The sequence below is a fragment of the Muscardinus avellanarius genome, assembly GCF_963383645.1.
Source record: "Muscardinus avellanarius genome assembly, chromosome: 3".
Classification (NCBI taxonomy): domain Eukaryota; kingdom Metazoa; phylum Chordata; class Mammalia; order Rodentia; family Gliridae; genus Muscardinus; species Muscardinus avellanarius.
In genome coordinates this window covers 129,736,662-129,755,393 of record NC_137788.1, presented here as the reverse complement: position 1 = coordinate 129,755,393, position 18,732 = coordinate 129,736,662, and the positions used below count along the sequence as shown (strand labels likewise).

General features: G+C 43.3%; 1 protein-coding gene across 4 annotated transcripts in view; it reads left to right on the top strand.

Moving 5' to 3' along the window:
- The window catches only part of CSNK1G1 (casein kinase 1 gamma 1), a gene marked incomplete at both ends in the record, with an annotated part of 111,848 nt that overhangs the window by 86,593 nt on the left and 6,523 nt on the right, over positions 1 to 18,732 (top strand). For all 4 annotated transcript variants that reach the window (XM_080693194.1, XM_080693192.1, XM_080693195.1 and 1 more), the window contains one exon: positions 7,701 to 7,807. In XM_080693194.1, coding sequence (XP_080549320.1) covers positions 7,701 to 7,807 — 107 coding nt within the window. The remainder of the gene's footprint in view (positions 1 to 7,700; positions 7,808 to 18,732) is intronic.

The window sequence follows — 18,732 nt, the reverse complement described above, 5'->3', positions numbered from 1 at the left end:
TGCAATCTTCCTCTTGTCTCAGCCTTCCAAGTACCAGGATTATGGTCCTGTGCCACTGTGCCCGGCTATGAGTAGGTCTGTGTGTGTGTTAATAGGGATTGAACTCCAGGGACATTCTACTTCTGACATAAGCCCCCAGTTCTATTGCTCTATAGTGTTTATTTTCCTTTTTTTTTTTTTTTTGTGGTACTTGAGATGGAACCCAGGGGCCTTCTACCTCTGGGCTACACCCCCAGACCTATTTTGTATTTTATTTTAAAACAGGGTCTCACTAAGTAGCTGAGAGCCTCACTAAACTGCTGAAGCTGTCTTTGAATTGTACTGGGATTACAAACTTGCACCACCATACCCAACTTATTTTCTATTTAGAAACAGAATCTTACTAAGTTGCTGAAGCTGGCCGAAAACCTGTGACCCTCTTTTTTTAGCCTCTCAAACACTAGTATTACAAGCATGTGCCACCATGCCTGGGCTTGTGAATAGCTTTTAATAGTCATAATTTAAATGCTAAGAATTTACATTTAAAATGTAATCCCAAAAGCCGGGAGTGGTGGTACACACTTGTAATCCCAGCATTTGGGAGGCTGAGACAGGAGGATTGTAGTTCGTGACAACTTCAGCTATTTAGGGAGGTCCTCTGCAACTCAGTGAGACCCTATTTCAAAATAAAGAATAAAAACTAGGGCTGGGGACGTAGCTCAAAGGTAGAATGCCACTGGGTTCCATCCCCAGTACTGCAAAAATAAATAAATAAATAAATTAATTAATTAAAATGTAATCTCAGCATTTGGAAGGCTAAGACAGGAGGATTGCAGTTCACGAACAGCATCAGCTACCTCGTGAAGGCCTTTTGCAACTCAGTGAGACCCTGTTTTGAAATACAGAATAAAAAATAGGGCTGGGGGTCCTCCTGCCTCAGCCTACAGAGTGGCAGGATTACAAGTGTGTCATTCTTTTTGTTGTTGTTTCTTGGTACTGGGGATTAAATCCAGGGCAGTCTACCTCTGAGCTACACCCCAAGTATTTTTTATTTTTTGTTTGAAAGCAGGGTCTTCCTAGGTTGCTGTCAGTCTCACTACGTTGCTGAGGCTGGCTTTACACCTATAATCTTTTGGTTTCAGTCTCCCAAGTAGTGGGAATACAGGTGTACACCACCATGCCAGGCTGACATGCTGTTCTTAAGTTTTATGAGTTTGTTGGTCTTAGAAATTTCAAGAAATTCCCTATATCTTTTATCTTTATTTTTGTTTGTTTATTTTTTTGTTGTTGTTGGTACTGGGGTTTCTGGAAACCCTTCACCCTCCAGGCTACACTCCCAGACCTATTTTTTTATACTTTTTAATTTGGAAACGGTCTCTTAAGCCAGCACAGCTGGCTTCGAATCTGTGTGATCCTCCTGTCATCACCTCCCAAGCGTGGGGATTACAAGCGTGCGCCACCACGCCCGGCTCCCTATATCTTTTAATTTAAACAATTTAATATTTTGAAAAGAGAAACAGATATTGTTCATTGTTTTCTTGAATTTGGGCCTTTCGACCTAAAGATCTGTGGAAATGTTATAAGAGTGAGAACTAGGGGATTTGTCCACTAAACAGGTTGTAGCAGAATATTCATGTGCTAGCCGGGCATGGTGGCACACGCTTGTAATCCCTGTGCTTGGGAGGTGGAGACAGGAGGATCGCGCAGGTTCGAAGCCAGCTGCGCTGGTTTAAGAGACCCTGTTTCCAAATAAAAATATTTTTTAAAAAAGTCTGGGAGTGTAGCCTGGAGGTAGAAGGGCTTCCAGGAACCCCAGTACCCCCCCCAAAAAAAAAATAAATTTTAAAAAGAATATTCATGTGCTTTATTAGAACTGACCCTTTTTTTTTCTTTGCGGTACTGAAGATTGAACTCAGGCATTCTGCCTTCAAGGTACACTCACAGACATATTTTATTCTTTATTTTGAAACAGGGTCTCACTAAGTTGCAGAGGGCCTCACAAGTTGCTGAGGCTGGCCGCAAACTCGCCTCCTGTCTCAGCCTCCCAAGTGCTGGGTTTGATTACAAGTGTGCACACCACCACACCTCACCAGAACTGACTCAGCAACGTAGTGAAACCCTGTTTCCAAATAAAGTATAAAGTAGGTCTGGGAGTATAGCCCGGAGGTAGAAAAGCCCCTGGGCTCCACCCCCAGTACCATAAATAAATAAATAAATAAATAAATAAATAAATAAATAAATAAATAAATGATAGATAGATAGATGGATAGATAAATAAAATGGTAAAAATAGTTGGGAATGTAGCTCAGTGCTAGAGTGTCCCTCGATCAACCCCAAATATAAAACAAACACAGAAGAAAGATATTTTAGCTTACATACTTTTCACTTTGGTATACAGCTCTAATTTTTTCTCTCAACGATACTCTGATAAATGGGACTAATAATTCAAATTTTGGAGATTTCTACAAGGGGTATTACCAATATTAAGTAGTAACAATCAAAATAATATTTCACCTCCCAGCATTCAGGAGGCTGAGACCAGAGGATTGTGGTTCATGGACAGCCTCACTACTTAATGAGGCCCTTCACAACTCAGTGAGTCCCTGTTTCAAAAATAAAAAGACCAGCCGAGTATGGTGGTACACACTTGTAATTCCAGTACTTGGGAGGCTGAGACAGGAGGATTGGGTTCATGGCCAGCCCTCTGCAATTTAGTGAGACCCTGTTTCAAAATAAAGAAGAAAATCGAGCTGGGGATATAGTTCAGAGATAATATGCCCTGGATTCAGTCTTTAGTACCACAAAAAATTTAAAAATAGAAAGTCTAAATAATAGGGCTGGGGTATAGCTCAGAGGTACAACGCCCCTGGGTTCCTTCCCCAGTACTGCAAAAAAATTAAAATAGTAAAATAATAATAATACTTCACCTTAGCCAGGCGTGGTGGTGCATGCCTGTACTCCTAGCATCAGGGATTACAGAGGCTAAGACAGGAGTATTGCAGGTTCAAGGACAGCCTCAGCAAGTAATGAGCCTCATCAACTGTCAGTGTCTAGTGCACTGGAGACCTAAGGGTAAAGCCAATTTACGGGACACAGGGGATGCAGGTTTGATGTATACGGTATGTTTTATTGAAAGAGCAATCAGACTTTTATAGAGAAAGCTTCTATGGGATCCATAGGCAATTAACTCTTTTAGACATTACAAGGTTATCTGAAAGCAATCAACCTAACAAGACTGTGTTTCAAGGTAAAAATAAAAGCTGGGGGTGTAGCTTGGAGGTAGAATTCCCCTATGTTCAATCCCCGATACCACAAATATAAATAAAAATAAATAGCCAGGCGTGGTGGTGCATGCTTGTAGTCCCAGCATTCGGGAGGCGGAAACCAGAGGATCGCAGTTCGCAGACAGCCTCAGCTACTTAGTGAGGCCCCTTGCAACGTAGGGAAACCCTGTTTCAAAATAAAGAATAAAAAATTAGAGCTAGGGTGTCACTAGAGGTAGAATGCCCTGGGTTCCATCCCCAGTACCTTAAATAAATAAATATAAAAATAAAGGCTGGACGCAGGCTTTGACATTCGAGGTGGCCTTGAATCCACCACTCGGTCACGCTACTGTTTGTTTCACTGCACATCCAAACAGCAAGCAGTTCAGTGGCTTAACTAACTGAACCTTCAACTTAAAATAATTAAATTAATGCTGTAGAGGTCCAGGTTCATAGAAGTCCTTGATTCCTAGGCATGTATGGTAAACTTCCAATCATGCCTACGTCATTTGAGACCAGGTATTTTTTGGTGTAAAATGTCTAGTCTGTAAAATGGGGGTAACCTCTTCTTCCTTAGTTCGCCCAAAGGCATTGATTGTGGGATGAGTAGCAATTCATGGGGAGGAGAAATTAGATCGTGTAACACATGTGAAACGCTGTGAACAAGCACCACGACCCACAGTCACCAGGTAATTCTGAGCAGCGATGCTTAGTACTCTTTTATTCATGTCAGTAGAAGCCTAAGAAACTTTCGGTGATTTCTCCTGTTACCATGTAGTTACAAAGTGAATTTTCCAGTGTTAATGCTAATGCACAGTTGAAATATGTCCATAAAGAAGCAAATGTAAAACTGAGAAAGTTAATAGGATACCATTAGAGTGATTCTGTGGTTTTCCTCTCTGTTCAACTTACTTTTTTTTTTCCAGTCCTGGGGATTGAACCCAGGGACATTCTACCTCCAAGCTACATCCCTAGCCCTATTTTTTATTCTTTATTTTGAAACAGGGTCTCACTGAATTGCAAAGGGCCTCACTAAGTAGTAGCTGAGGCTGTCTTCGAACCACAATCCTCCTGTCTCAGCCTCCTGAATGCTGGGATTACAAACATGCGCCACCACGCCCGGCTTATTATTTTAAAACAGGATCTCACTAACTTGTGGAGGGCCTCACTAAGTAGCTGAAACTGGCCCCAAACCTGCGATCCCCTGGGTCAGCCTCCCAAGTACTGGGATTACAAGTTTGGGCCACCGTGCCCGCCTTTCCTCAGTTTTTGTTTTGACATTTTTCAGGTCCCCAGAAAAGTTGGGAAAACCTTAACCTAGACTAATGATTTGTCCAAATTTTGCCACATTTGCTTTAATTCTGTGTTTGTGTTTGTTTGCCAAACACAGTAAGTTGTATTATTACACCTTTTCATTGTTATCTCCGTACATTTCATCCTCATATATTTTGGCCTGTATCACCCCAAAAATACCTCTCATGTAACCAGTAACATCATTGTCATAACTAAGAAAATTAACAATTCCATAATATCTAGTAGTCTTTATCACATTTCCCCCAATTTCAGTTGTTCCTCAGATTAATCGTATAGTATCCAAGATTCATGCTTATTGTATTGATTGTTATGGGCTGTGTGTCTGTGTCTGTCTGTCTCTCTGGTGAAGTAACTCAGAGGCCTTCTACCTCCAAGCTGCACCGCCAGCTCTTTTTGTTTTTCATTTGAAACAGAATCTTGCTAAATTGCTGAGGCTGACCTCAAACTTGCAATTTTTCTGTCCCAGCCTCCAAAGTACTGGGACTACAGGTGTGTGCCACCATACCCAGTTTAAGTAGTCCAATTTAATGTTGTAGAATTTCCCCCCCACTAACTGTATGGTATTACTTTTTTTTTTTTTTTTAATTGGTGCTGGTGATTGAACCCAGGGGCATTCTACCTCTGAGCTACACCCCCAGCCATATCTTTTTTTTTTTTTTTTTCTTTTGCAGTACTGAGGGTTGAACCCCAGGGCCATTCTACCACCAAACTACATCCCCAGTCCTATTTTTATTTTTTATTTTGTAAAGGCTCTCACTAAGTTGCAGAGTACCGCAATAAGTAACTGAGGCTGGCAGTGAACTTGTGATCCTTCTGTCTCGGCCTTTCAAGTACTAAGATTACAAACATGCACCACCATCTCCTGCTTACTTTTTTATTTTGAAATGATCTCGCTACTTTGCTGAGAGTCTCATTACTTGTTGAGGCTGTCCTCAAACCTATGATCCTCCTGTCTCAGCCTCTCATGTACTAGGATTACATGTGTGCACCACCATGCCCATCTACTTTAATCTTTTAAATAATCATCTTTATTAATAAGAGCAATACTTATTCTGGTTTAGAAAAAATGGTGGCTAGCCGGGCATAATGACTCAGACCTGTAATCCCAGTACCTGTGAGGCTAAAAGTATAACAGATTGAGGTTAGCCTGGACAATTTAATGAGACCCTGTTTCAAAATAAAAAATAAAATGGCTGTGATTGTAGTTCAGAGGTAGATTTAAAAAAAAAAAAAGCAGAAAGGAAGCCATAATTTGCTGATAGGTAGTATTTACCATGTCTGTCCCCAAAACTGCTGTATCAAACGTTTCTTTCCCACTTTTCTCTTTATGATTATTCAGGACATTTTTGCAGATTAGCAGCTAGTAAGTATACCAGAGCTAGAAGCAGATAAGAATACACATTTATGAGCCAGTCCTGTGGCACATGCCTGTAATTCAAGAGGCCAGGGCAGAAAGACTACAAGTTTTATTGAGGCCAACCTGGGCAACTTAGCAAGACCTTGTCTCAAAATAAAATTTAAAAAGGCTAGTGATAATGCCTCAAAGGTAGAGTACTTCCCTAGCATGCCAGAGGCCCTACGTTCAATCCCTAATATCAATCAGTCAATAAATGAAGGAGGATAAAGTGAGATAAATATTTGTTGAGCCATTACCATGTATTGTGTCACTGGGCCAAGAACTTGATTTGAATTTCTCCTCAATAACCCCACTAGGTAGGCAACATTGTTTCCCCATTTACAGGTGGAAGCTCAGGCATAGGAAGACTAAAGACCTTGCCCCAGTGCCAACAGCAGATAAGTGCTGAAGCCAGGGTTCACACCCAGGCAGACTCCTCCAGAGCCCAGGTCTTACCATGTCGTGCTGCCTCCACCGCTCTGCACCAGGCCTTGTACTTAACCCCGTCCCGTGCGCCTCTTGTATAATCCTCACATCAGCCTGTAAGAGCAGTCTCAAATAGATGAAGTTACTTACTCCAGGGCATATGATAGCTGAACCATTTATCCTATCTTGTGGTTCTCTCCCATGTTTCAGCCAAGGTCTTTAACAGCAGAGTGGTTTGTCCAGCGGGGTCCCTTTTCCCACTCCCCAGCACCCACATAAACAGGAATCATGTGCTGGAATGAAACCAGGTGGCAGAAGCAGCTGCACAAGCAAGAGAAGCTGACCGGGTCCACATTAACCAGATGGCAGGAGTGGGAGCCTTCACTTACAGTTCGGGGACCATCAGTGAGAACTGGGATGACAGTGAACCTGAAATAAAGGTCGTTGAAATAAGACTGGTTTTCCAAGGGAAAGTGTGTCCTTACTTTTTCCCCTCTCGCCAGAGAGGATGTGGCAAGCTTGTTAACTGAGTAACTTTGAACCAATGGTCAAAGCCGTGAAGATGATTCTGAAGGAAAGTGTGGCTATTTATTCACAGTCTTTGGCACCCATGCTGGGTTTCCCTTTCAGAATTTTCAAACCCTCATTACTGAGTCTAAATAACTTTAATATGTGGTAAACTAAGAGGAGTAGAATTTACCTACCATATTCAAAGGAGTAGAGTGGTTTTTCCTGTAGAAGTCAGTTGTACAATTATTTCTAATAAATATTGTGTTTTTTTAAAACATGGAAGAATATATATATATAGAACACATGTCCCTCATGGAAGTCTACAGATCCTAACTTAACCTTTGGTCAAGTCATTTATTAGCATTTTTGTCCATTAAAAAAAGGGAATGATATTACCTATTTCATAGGGTTCTTGTGAGGATTAAATTTATATACACAGATGGATTGGGATGTACAGCTCAGTGGTAGAGTGCCTACTTAACTTGCATATGCCCTTGGTTTGATCCCCAGCTCCACAAAACAAAATCCACACACACACATAGAGTGTAGCAGTGTCTAACACAAAGCAGGCACACAGTATGGAAATTATTATTATCATTATATATATAGTTGAATTAAATGTTCTCACATGATATGGGTCTGTGAACCTCCCACAAATCAGAACAGTCCCTTAACCCAGGAAAACAAGTGTTCTGGAAACTGCCTGTCTAGTGCCTAAACAAGAGACAACACCTCCCTTAGACACCCACTCTGGTGCTGGCAGGAAGTTCATATTACCATGGTGCTTGTCACAATCTGTCTTTCTGTTTCAGGTCGTTAGCTCAACCAATGGAGAGCTGAATGTTGATGACCCCACGGGAGCCCACTCCAATGCACCAATCACAGCTCATGCCGAGGTGGAGGTAGTAGAGGAAGCTAAGTACGTTCATCTTTCAAGGGGGCTGGAATTGTGGGTTGAAAAATCTTTTTTGTCTCCTCTTCTCTGTGTGCTGCTCATCTCAGACTGGATTTCTCATGCTTGTGTCCATAGCTTTTTTCCTTTGACCATTTTATTTTTTGCATGGTACCTTAAAGCTGCTGCTGTCCTCTTTAGCTGTGATTTCTGGGAAAATATGCACATTTCTCAAGTCCACGTGGGGCAAAAGATACAGTGAACTAAAAGAATCACGTTGTAAGGGTGATAGCAGATAGTAGCCAGGAGCTTCTTGAGGGCCTGGAGCTTCCTGCTCCAGGGGGCAACAAACAAAAACAGACAAAAACCTACCACTAATCCATGGGCCTTGCTGAACAACATTAAATTTCTGGTTGTTGGCCAACAACTCTGGTGTATTGACTAGAACAAGGTCAGGGCCATTTTGCTCTCTCTCTCAACTGATTCTGTACTTAAAAGAGACTAAGGCCAGAAAAATAGTCTGCACCTGTGAGAGAGTCTTGGGAAGGAAGATCCCCACTCACAGCGGTGAGGCAGTCTCCCACTGTCTTCTGCTTCTCCTGCATGCATATGTCTTGCCCTGCCCACACCACCACCCCTCGGTGCTCTCTGCATGGTCTGTGTTTACACTCTTAGATTCTGGGGTAGAAGGTGAAATCATTGCCAATTCTGCCGCAAAAGCAGCATTTCTGCCACTTCTTTACCTTTTTCCCCATCCTAAACTCAGATCTCGATGTAAACTCCAAGGAGACATCAGGTAGGGAGAGACAGACGTCCCAAGACAGTAACTGCCGTCAGCCCTGAGGCAGATAGCCTTTCCTGTAAGCCCTTTGAGAACATTCTGGATGTCCCAGTAACCCATTTTTTGAAGTAGACAACATATTTACAGTGGTATTATACCCTAAGTGGTCTCTCTTTTTTTTGTGGTACCGGGGATGGAACCCAGAGGCATTCTACCTCTGAGCCACACCTACCCTATTTTTATTCTTTATTTTGAAACAAGGTCTCAGTGAGTTGCAGAGGGCCTCAGTGGCTGAGGCTGTCCGCAAACCGCGATCCTCCTGTCTCAGCCTCCCAAATGCTGGGATTACAAGCGTGCGCAACCACGCCCAGCTCTGAGTGGTCTCTTGAGTGACTAGATCGCCTCCATACAAGGCAGGTCATGTTCATGCCTTGAGTCAGGGCCAAGGGAGGCCTGCCAAGCCAACACTCATCTTCTAGATGCACTTTGCATGGCTGTGCCCCCGCTCACTCTCCTGCCCTTATATTTGGAGAGTCTTTGCCTCCAAAAGGTCCTTTTCTTGGAAGCCAGGGCTGTCTACCCAACAGATGAAGAGCAGCCAAGGGCAATTTGGACTGTCTCCTGTCCAGCCCCTGCTGTCCACAGGCAGCTTTGTATGATCTTCTTCGGGGATTACAAGCCTGCGCCACCACGTCCGTCCCCTGTGGGCTTTTAACCTTGGCTGCACTTGGAATTACCTGGGGCATATTAGAAAATACAAATGCCTGGGCCTGGCCCCAGAGACTCTGATTTAATTTGTTGTTTTCTGGCCTTAGCATCAAAATAATTTAAAGTTTAGGTAGTTCTAAAGCCTGGCACAACAGAGCATGCCTTTAATCTCAGTAGTTGGGAGGCTGAGACAAAGATCACCAGTCCAAGGCCAGTGTGTAATAACTCAGACCCTGTTCAAAATAAAAAGGAGTAGGGGTTCCATCCCCAGGACAGTACACAGACGTACACACACAAAGGGGTCTGGGCCAGCATGATGGCAAATGCCTGTAATCCAGTATTCTGGAGGCCGAAACAGGAGCATCATAAATTCCAAGGCCGCCTTAGCAATTTAGCAAGACTTCAACAACTTAGGAAGACCCTGTTTTCAAATAAAAAATAAAATAGGGCTAGAGGATGTAGCCCCCGGGTTCAGTCCCCAGCACACACACACACACACACACACACACACACACACACACACACACACACACACACGGTTGGGTATGGAGATACTTGCATATAATCTCAGCTACTTAGAAGGCTGAGGCAGGAGGAGTTTGAGGCTAGCCTAAGCAACTTAAATGAGACCCCATTTCAAAATAAAAAAAGAGCTGGGGATGTAGCTCAGAAATAGCTCTGGATTCGATCCTCAGTACTACTAACACACAAAAAGTTCTAATGTGCAGCCAAGGTTAGCAACCACTACATTAGATATGGTCTGATCTTGAAGGACAGCCATATCCATCCCACCCAGTCTCCACTCCCAGTTCACATTTGTAACTATTGCTTTTTAGAAGTTCAGGTCTATAGCTGGGCCTGGTGGCGCACGCTTGTAATCCCAGTACTTGGGAGGCTGAGACAAGAGGATCATGAATTCAAAGCCAACCTTAGCAGCTTAGCAAAGCTCTCAGCAACCTAACAAGACCCTGTTTCCAAGTAAGAAATAAAATTAGGCTGGGCATGTAGCTTGGAGTTAGAATGCCTCTGGGTTCCAGTACCAATAAAAATTTTAAATAGTTCAGCTCTGAATTTAATGTACACTTTGAATATCAAGATCAAATAGACTTTATTATGATATGCCCTATACAGGTTTATTTTTTAACCCATTCATCTCATTTCATTTTGGTAAATGTGTATACTAATTGTGTATGTTAGTGTGGTGTTTGTGTCTTGTATGTAAGCTAGGGGACCACTCACACAAAGAGAGTTGAATCTGGCATATTCTGTTCTGCTATAAGATAAACTCTAAAATATAAAGAGAGCTTAGAGTCTTCCCATGTTTGCCACTGGCTTCAGGTTTGGATCTTCTGAAAGGGGTAGAACCAGAAGAGAGCAGTTGTGTTTGACTAGATGTCACCCAACAGCTCTGTGGCATTTTGTGCACTGATTCCCCTAGGGATTCCCTGTGCTACCGTCCGTCTTTCCTAGGGAGCTGTCAGGCCCAGCAGTGTGTTACTCTTCTTGGCCTTCTCTGTGCATGAGGTAGGGATGGGAAGCCCTGTGTCCACCAGCTTGATCATTTTCATGGGAAGAAGTCACAGCGAGAGCTCGAGGCCTGCTGAACAGCCTCGTTGCAGCTGTGGAGCCATCTGTTCATCAGCCCTCGTGTGTGGGGTCCCTGTACTGACATCACCTCAGGTACTGGGGAGACTGTGCGAAACCTTCACTTCCAAGTTTTTGATTTTGGGTTCCTCATCCAGTTTGTTTTGTGTAAAGGTGGAAAGTGGTAACAGAGTCTTAGTTTTTGTTCCATGTACAGGATAAACATTCAGCTTTCCTTTTTCTGTAGCTATAAGACACATGTCCTTGTTAAGTATGGTTGGAAAGGTAGTAAGGGCAGACAGCTTTTTAGCTGATTTTTGTTATATTAAGGACATAGGGATTTTTTTTTAATTCAAACTTTAGCTCTAACTTAACAAATGTGGACCTCATTTCTCCTGAGAGTTAAGGAGTAGGATTTAGGCCCTTCTCTGCCATTAATACCCAGAGCAGTGACTCTTCCTTTGGCTCATCTTCTGATAAGATAAAGTAAGTGCCTCTGAAACCTGTTCTCCCTCTCTAGAGGATGAGCTAAGTGCTGGCTGCTTTGGTCAGACATGTTGGACTTGTAGAAAGCTAGGGACTTTTTTTCTCAGAATATGCAGGAGTTTAACAAGCATTTCACCGGCAGACCTTGTGCGGAACCAGAAGGCTCAATCCTGGTGCTTGGCTGAGCTCTTAACAGGCACAGGGGCATTGGCTCTTCCCCGCTGCCTCCCTAAAGGCCGCCCAGGCCAGGCACCCTGGGGCTTTCCGTTTTGCCTTCCCCCAAGCTCCCACCTTGATGCTCTGTCAGGGTCCTGCCCCTCCACTGTGTGTGGAGACCAAGTGGTCGGCTCGGCCTGCCTCAGCAGAGGAAGAACTAAACACAGACACATACTGCATGTTTGCATGGCTCACAGGGAGTCGCTTCCTTCTCACCTCTGTGGACTAATATCTCTCTCTCTCTTTCTTCCTTTTCCGTGTTTTTCTCTTTACATACTCTGTAGCTGCCTGAAAATGTTCAACCTGTGGTGAGTCCCTCTCTTCAGTCCACATGCAAGGGGAGTGGACCAGAGTAGGCTGGGATTGGCGAAGCCAAACGAAATACCTCAGGAGCAGTGGATGGTGTCCATAGGCCCACTGTGCCGTAGCCACTCAGGCTGGGGGACTGACTCCACAGACGGGAGGGGGCAGGCCTCTACCTAGGAATTAGTCTGTTTCTTCCTTCTTTTCAAACCTGCCTCATTTATCGCTGCCACCTCCTGTCCAAACAATATTCCACAATATTCAAAATTATCTTTTTATTTTTGACCAAGTGAATTTTTTCCCCACAGTAACATACTTGGTTATCATCAGAGGGAGAGGGACTGATGTAGAAAAACAAGGTTACTGTATCAGTTGTTTAAGTATATTTTCTTGAAATCACAAGGGTAGTGTTGTTGGCAAATAATCTGCAACTGGGTTTCTAACCTGGATATTGGCTGCTTTGAAAAAATCTGTGACTTTTCCTTTTCCTGTTTTTACTTATTTTTTCTTCTTTTGATGCTAGAAATTAAACCCAGGGGCATTGTTCCTCTGAGCTACACCCCTAGCCCTTTAAAATATTTTTATTTTTAACCAGTGTCTAAGTTGATGAGAGTTTTACTAATTTGCTGAGGTTGGCTTTGAACCTGCAGTCCTCCTGTCTCAGTCTCCAAGTACTGGGATTATAGGCGTGGGCTGCCATTCCCCACTGACTTTTCTTTTTCATTCAGCTAATTCTTCATCTGTAGAGTAGGAGTCCCAAAAGCAAGAACTCTTTTGGGAAAAGATGAACATTTCACTGTTTTTCTGGGTTTTTCTTTTTCTTTCTTTCCTTTTTTTTTTTTTTTTTTTTTGGTCAATTTTTTGTTTCCTGTGTTTTTCTTTATTCCTCTGAGAGTATAATAGGCCAGGGGCTGATTCAACTGATACTGAGGGCCTGTCCTTTCTATTCCTAGAAAAGGTTTAGCATGCTTTCTTAGGAACAGGGGGTATATATGGAAGGGAAAGCCCTAAAGATTCATGTTGGCGAGGCATATTTTTGCTTATAAGATAGGACCCCCTCCCTAGCTCCCTTCCTGGACACTGCCTGTGACTTTCAGGTGCTGCTGAACTTGTTGGTCTGTTGCAGTCTGGAATTGTGACTCTCCCACGTAGCCTTCACACATAGGTTTAAGAAACACTGCTAACAGCCTGCTGGCCACCTGGCTTCTGTTCCTCTTCAGCGACCCAGTTGGGTACTGACCCCAACTCTGTGGCCAGTTGTCTACAGGGGTTTCTCTAGGGGTAGACATGTATTCAAGATAATAATTGGGTTTTATGGAGATAGGATGTATAGTCTTAGAGTTTCAAAGAGCATGTTTGGCCTGTTCATTCTGTAAGTATGTGTCTGTGTAATCTTACATTGTCGTGGTCTGTTTTCTTGTGTGAGGTGTCAGTCACACAATCCCGACTACAGATACTTGTAGTTCTACTGTGCTCACCCGACCCTGTGCTGGGAACTCAAACCAAGGCCTGCCCAAGGAGCTAAGGTACCATCCAGCTAGAGAGAGCAGGTGTAAATAGGTAAAAGAACAAGGAGTTCTCCAGGACACTTGTTACCATCCCTGGAAGGCTAGAGGGTGGTGTGAGAAGTCACTGAATAGTCAAGGAAGACTTTATGGGCAAAACAGGACCTGAGCCAAGTAGTAAAGCAAAGAAAGAATGAGCAAGTGTGGCAGAGAAGAGGAACATAGCAAGGGAGTAGCTGAAGGGAGAGAGCCAGGACCCAGTAAGAGCCATTCGAAGGAGGTAACAGGTCAGAGGCCTGTGGGAAGAACACTTGATGGCTGGTGAGCAGGAAGTCTTGGATCAGTTTGAATGTAGCATGTCAAGAACTTCTGGTCATCCAGGCAAGCAGAGAATCAACTGGGAGGGAACTCAAGACACCAGAGGAACTGTTTACCTGCCCCTGTTTTCTTCTGACAGTTAAACACCCATGTGAAGTCAGTCAGTGAACTTGGTCTAGAGTATAGCCCATTTGCTCCTGTTGCTAGTAATCACCACAGAAACCAGAGCTGCCAGGCTTTTGTGTGCCAGGTGCACATTTGTAGGCCCAGTACTTGGGAGGCTAAGGCAGGAGGATCCTGGTTCACAGCCAGCCTCAGCTACTTAGTGAGACCCTATTTCAAAATAAAGGATAAAGAGCTGGGCGTGGTGGCACATGCTTGTAATCTCATTGCTTGGGAGGCTGAGACAGGAGGATTGTACAGGTTTTAAGACAACCTCAGCTACTTACTGAGGCTCTCAGCAAATTAGTGAGACACCTGTCTCCAAATAGAATATAAAATAAGTCTGGGAATACACCCAGAGGTAGAAAGCCCCTGGGTTCCTCCCCCTAGTACCACCAATAAAGAAATAAATAGGGCTGGGGCTGTAGCTCAGAGGTAGAATGTTCCTGGCTTCAATTCTCAGTACTGAAGGGAAAAAAAGGAAGAAAAAAAAAAGAAAGAAAGAAACCAGCCAGGCATGGTGGCGCATGCTTGTAATCCCAGCATTCAGGAGGCTGAGACCAGAGGATCGCAGTTCGTGAACAGCCTCAGCTACTTAGTGAGGCCCTCTGCAACTCAGTGAGACCCTGTTTCAAAATAAAGAATAAAAAATAGGGCAGGGGGTGTAGCTCAGAGGTTGAATGCCCCTTGGTTCCATCTCCAGACCCACAAAAAAAAAAAAAAAAAAGGAAAGAAACCAAAGAGCTGGAGAGTAGCTTCTTTTTTTTTTTTTTTTTTTTCTTTCTTTTTTTGTGGGTCTGGGGATGGAACCCAGGGATATTCGACCTCTGAGCTACACCCCCTGCCCTATTTTTTATTCTTTATTTTGAAACAGGTATCTCACTGAGTTGTGGAGGGCCACACTAAGTAGCTGAGGCTGTCCATGAACAGCGATCCTCTGGTCGCAGCCTCCCAAATGCTGAGATTACAAGTGTGCGCCACGTCTAGTTTAAGGCCTGCTTCTTGGTGGGTAGAATTTTTAAAGCTTCTACTACTGCTGAAGGTGTTAACTATAGTAACTAGCAAAAATGAATGTAGGAGCTGGGTGTGGCAGCTCACACTTGTAATCCTAGTACTTAAGAGACTAAGACCGAAAAATCATAGGTTCAAAGTCAGCCTCAGCAATTTAGTGAGATCCTGTTTCCAAATAAAAAATATAAAAAGGATTTGTGGTATAGCCTGAAGCTAGAATGTTCCAGGGTTCCATTCCCAGTACCACACATACGAAAAAACAACATAGGGCTCTAAATGTAATTCCTTTGAACCACAGCCCGGACACTCCTAGTCAGGTGATTTAGCATTGCACATCAGGTTACAATATGGCTGTAAGGAGAAACTAATTTGTTTGACTTGTCTTAGAGGAAGTAAAAGGGAAGTCTAGCTTGAAATGGACCGTTATTATCTATTATTTATTATATCTTTTTGTGATACTATGAATGGAACCCAGGGACATTGAAGGGCTCCTGGAAACCCGTCTACCTCTGGGCTACACTCCCAGACCTATTTTATACTTTTTTATTTGGAAACAGGGTTTTCCAAGCCAGTGGGGCTGGCTTCGAACCTGCGCGATCTTCCTGTCTCTGCCTCCCAAGCACAGGGATTAAAGCGTGCGCCACCACGCCTGGCTAGTTTCTTTATTTTGAAACAGGGTCTCACTGAGTTGGGAAGGGCCTTGCTAAGTAGCTGATGTCCACAAATCGCGATCCTCCAGTCTCAGCCTCCCAGATGCTGGGATTATAAGTATGTGCCACCACGCCCGGCTACATGCACTGTGATTTAGTGAGACACTGCTTCAAAAAATAAAAAAAGATCTGGGAGTATAGCTCAGTTGTAGAATGTTACTGGGTTGTCCTTAGTACCACCACCCCCAAAAATAGAAATTAACTTGAAATTAGTAATGCCTCTGAAACAGGGAGGAGGACTATTGAAATATTGGTATTTCCATTAGTTGCCTCCTTTAATATTGATTGCTGGACAGTCAACTTGGAAAATGTCCATTTCTTTTTTGCTTTTGTTTTTGGGTTTTTTTTGTATGTGGGTCTGGGGATGGAACCCAGGGGCATTCGCCCTCCAAGCTACACCCCCTGCCCTAGTTTTTATTCTTTATTTTGAAACAGGGTCTCACTAAGTTGCAGAGGGCCTCACTAAGTAGCTAAGGCTGTCCGCGAACCATGATCCTCCTGTCTCAGCCTCCCAAATGCTAGGATTACAAACATGTGCCACCACACCCGGCTGAAAATGTCCATTTCTAATACATATATACAGAAAATTTTTTCTTTGTTTTTTTTCAGAACTGGGGATGGAATTCAGGGGCATTCTACCTCCGAGCTACACCCCAACCCTATTTTTATTCTTTAATTTGAAACATGGTCTCACTGAGTTGCAAAAGACCTCAATAAGTAGGAGCTGAGGTTGTCCTTGAACAACAATCCTCCTGTCTCAGCCTCCCAAATGCTGGGATTACAAGTATACACCACCACGCCCAGCTCCCCCAACTCTATTTTTTATTCTTTATTTTGAAACAGGGTTTCACTGAGTTGCAAAGGGCCTCATTAAGTAGCTGAGGCTGTCCACCAACCACGATCCTGTCCCAGCCTCCCAAATGCTGGGGTTACAAGTGTGCACCACCATGCCCAGCTTATTTTTCTTGAAATTTTATCAAAAGTTTCACTGAGGATTATTTTAAGCAATCAGAAGTATTCATTATTTTAATTTTATGTTAAATTTTTTTGTGTGTGGTACTGGGGATGGAAGTCAAGGGCATTCTACCTCCGAACTACACCCCAGTCCTATTTTATTCTTTATTTTGAAACAGGGTCTCACTAAGTTGTGGAAGGTCTCACTAAATTGCTGATGCTGACCATGAATCTGTGATCCTTCAGTCTTAGTCTTCCAGGTACTGGGATTATAAGCATGCACCACCATACCCAGCTTACTCTATTTATTTTTTGGTACTACAAGTTGAACCCAGAGATGGTCTGCTTCCAAGCTACACCCCCAGCTCTATTTTATTTTAAGAAGGGTCTTACTAAGTTGCTGAGGCTTCGCTATGGGCTCTTATTAAATTGCTGAGGCTTTGCTAAATTGCTGAAGCTATCCTCAAACCTGTGCTCCCCCTCCAAGTGTTTTACCCAAAGTCCGGGATCCCAGGGTGACAGAATGTAGGACCAAAGTGGAGCCATGACAGGCTTCATCCATACAGCAAACACACTAGGCCTGAGTTTCAGTTTCCCAGGAATACAACTAACAGTTAAGTGCCAGTTTTGGCACCTAGGTCAGGATGAAAAACTCCCAACCAACCCCAGGAGGCATGAACCAAATGGGAGGCACCAAGTATCCTGTCCATTGCTTGTGATAACAGCAGTAAAAATTCCTTTTGGTTTAAAGATAACTCCTTTGTAAATCACAGCCCGAGTGACTGAAATGTATAAAACTGCCTTGGAACAAAGACTCGGGGTCCTTGTCAAGATTCCAATGTGTTGGATGAGACTCAGACCCTAGCTCGAGCTAGTTCCCCAATAAACCCCTTCCTGCCTTGCATTATTGTGTGTGGTGGTGGTCTCTGTCACCCTGGGATCTCGGTCTTTGGGTATAACACAAGTACTGGGATTATAGGCATGCATGACCATGCCCGGCTAATTTCTATTCTTAACTCTTTTTGGAGGTATATACCACCATGTCTGGCTCATTGTTTTTATTTTTATTTTTTGTTTTCTCTCTCTTTTTTGAGGTACTGGGGCTGGAACCCAGGGGCATTCAACCTCTGAGCAACACCCCCGGCCCTGTTTTTTTATTCTTTATTTTGAAACAGGATCTCACTGAGTTGTAGAGGGCCTCACTAAGTAGCTGAGACTAGCTGTGAATCGCTTTCCTCCCAAATGCTAAGATTACAAGTGTCTGCTACCACACCTAGCCATTGTTTTTATTTCAAATAATTTATTCCCGCTGGATGTGGTGGTACACGCTTATGATCCCAGCATTCGGGAGACTGAGACCAGAGGATCGAGGTTCGCGGACAGCCTCAGCTACTTAGTGAGGCCCTCTGCATTTCAGTGAAACCCTGTTTCAAAATAAAGAATAAAAAATAGGGCAGGGGGTATTGCTCGGAGGTCGAATGCCCCTGGGTTCCACCCCTAGACCCGCAAAATAAAGAAATAAATTAATTAAATTAAAAATAAAATAATTTATTCTCAGTACTTAGGATACTGAGATATGAGGATCGTAATTACATCACACCCATTAATCGTACTTTAAAATATCATTAATAGCTGGGCGTGGTGGCGCACGCTTGTAATCCCTGCGCTTGGAAGGCGGAGACAGGAGGATCACGCAGGTTCAAAGCCAGCTGCCCTGACATAAGAGATCCTGTTTCAAAAATAAAGGTCTGGGAGTGTAGCCCGGAGGTAGAAGGGCTTCCAGGAACCCCAGTACCACTGGAAAAAAAAAATATCATTAATAATGCTCAGAGAAAAAATTTTAAGGCCCTTTAAGTAAACTTATGTTTCCCAAATTTCTAAGTTCGATTCATTCAGATAATGATTGAAACATATCATTCATGTAAATGTTTATTTATGCATTCTAAGAAACTTCAAGTTTTTTAATAAAAAGCCCATTGGATATAATGATGCCAAGGGGTTTGGCTAGAAAGAGAGATCTTAGCTACAGAGAACTGAGCATGGGGGTGAGCGCTAGCTCTTTGTCTGTATTGGGTATTCCTTGCATTAACTGTGGAAGGATTAAGCAAGATACTTAGAGGTAGTCTTCTCAGAAAAGCTTGACTTTCAAGGGCCCAGCCACTGATCTAAACTCATACTTCCCTCCATTATCTGGCATCTCTGACTCACCCCTGC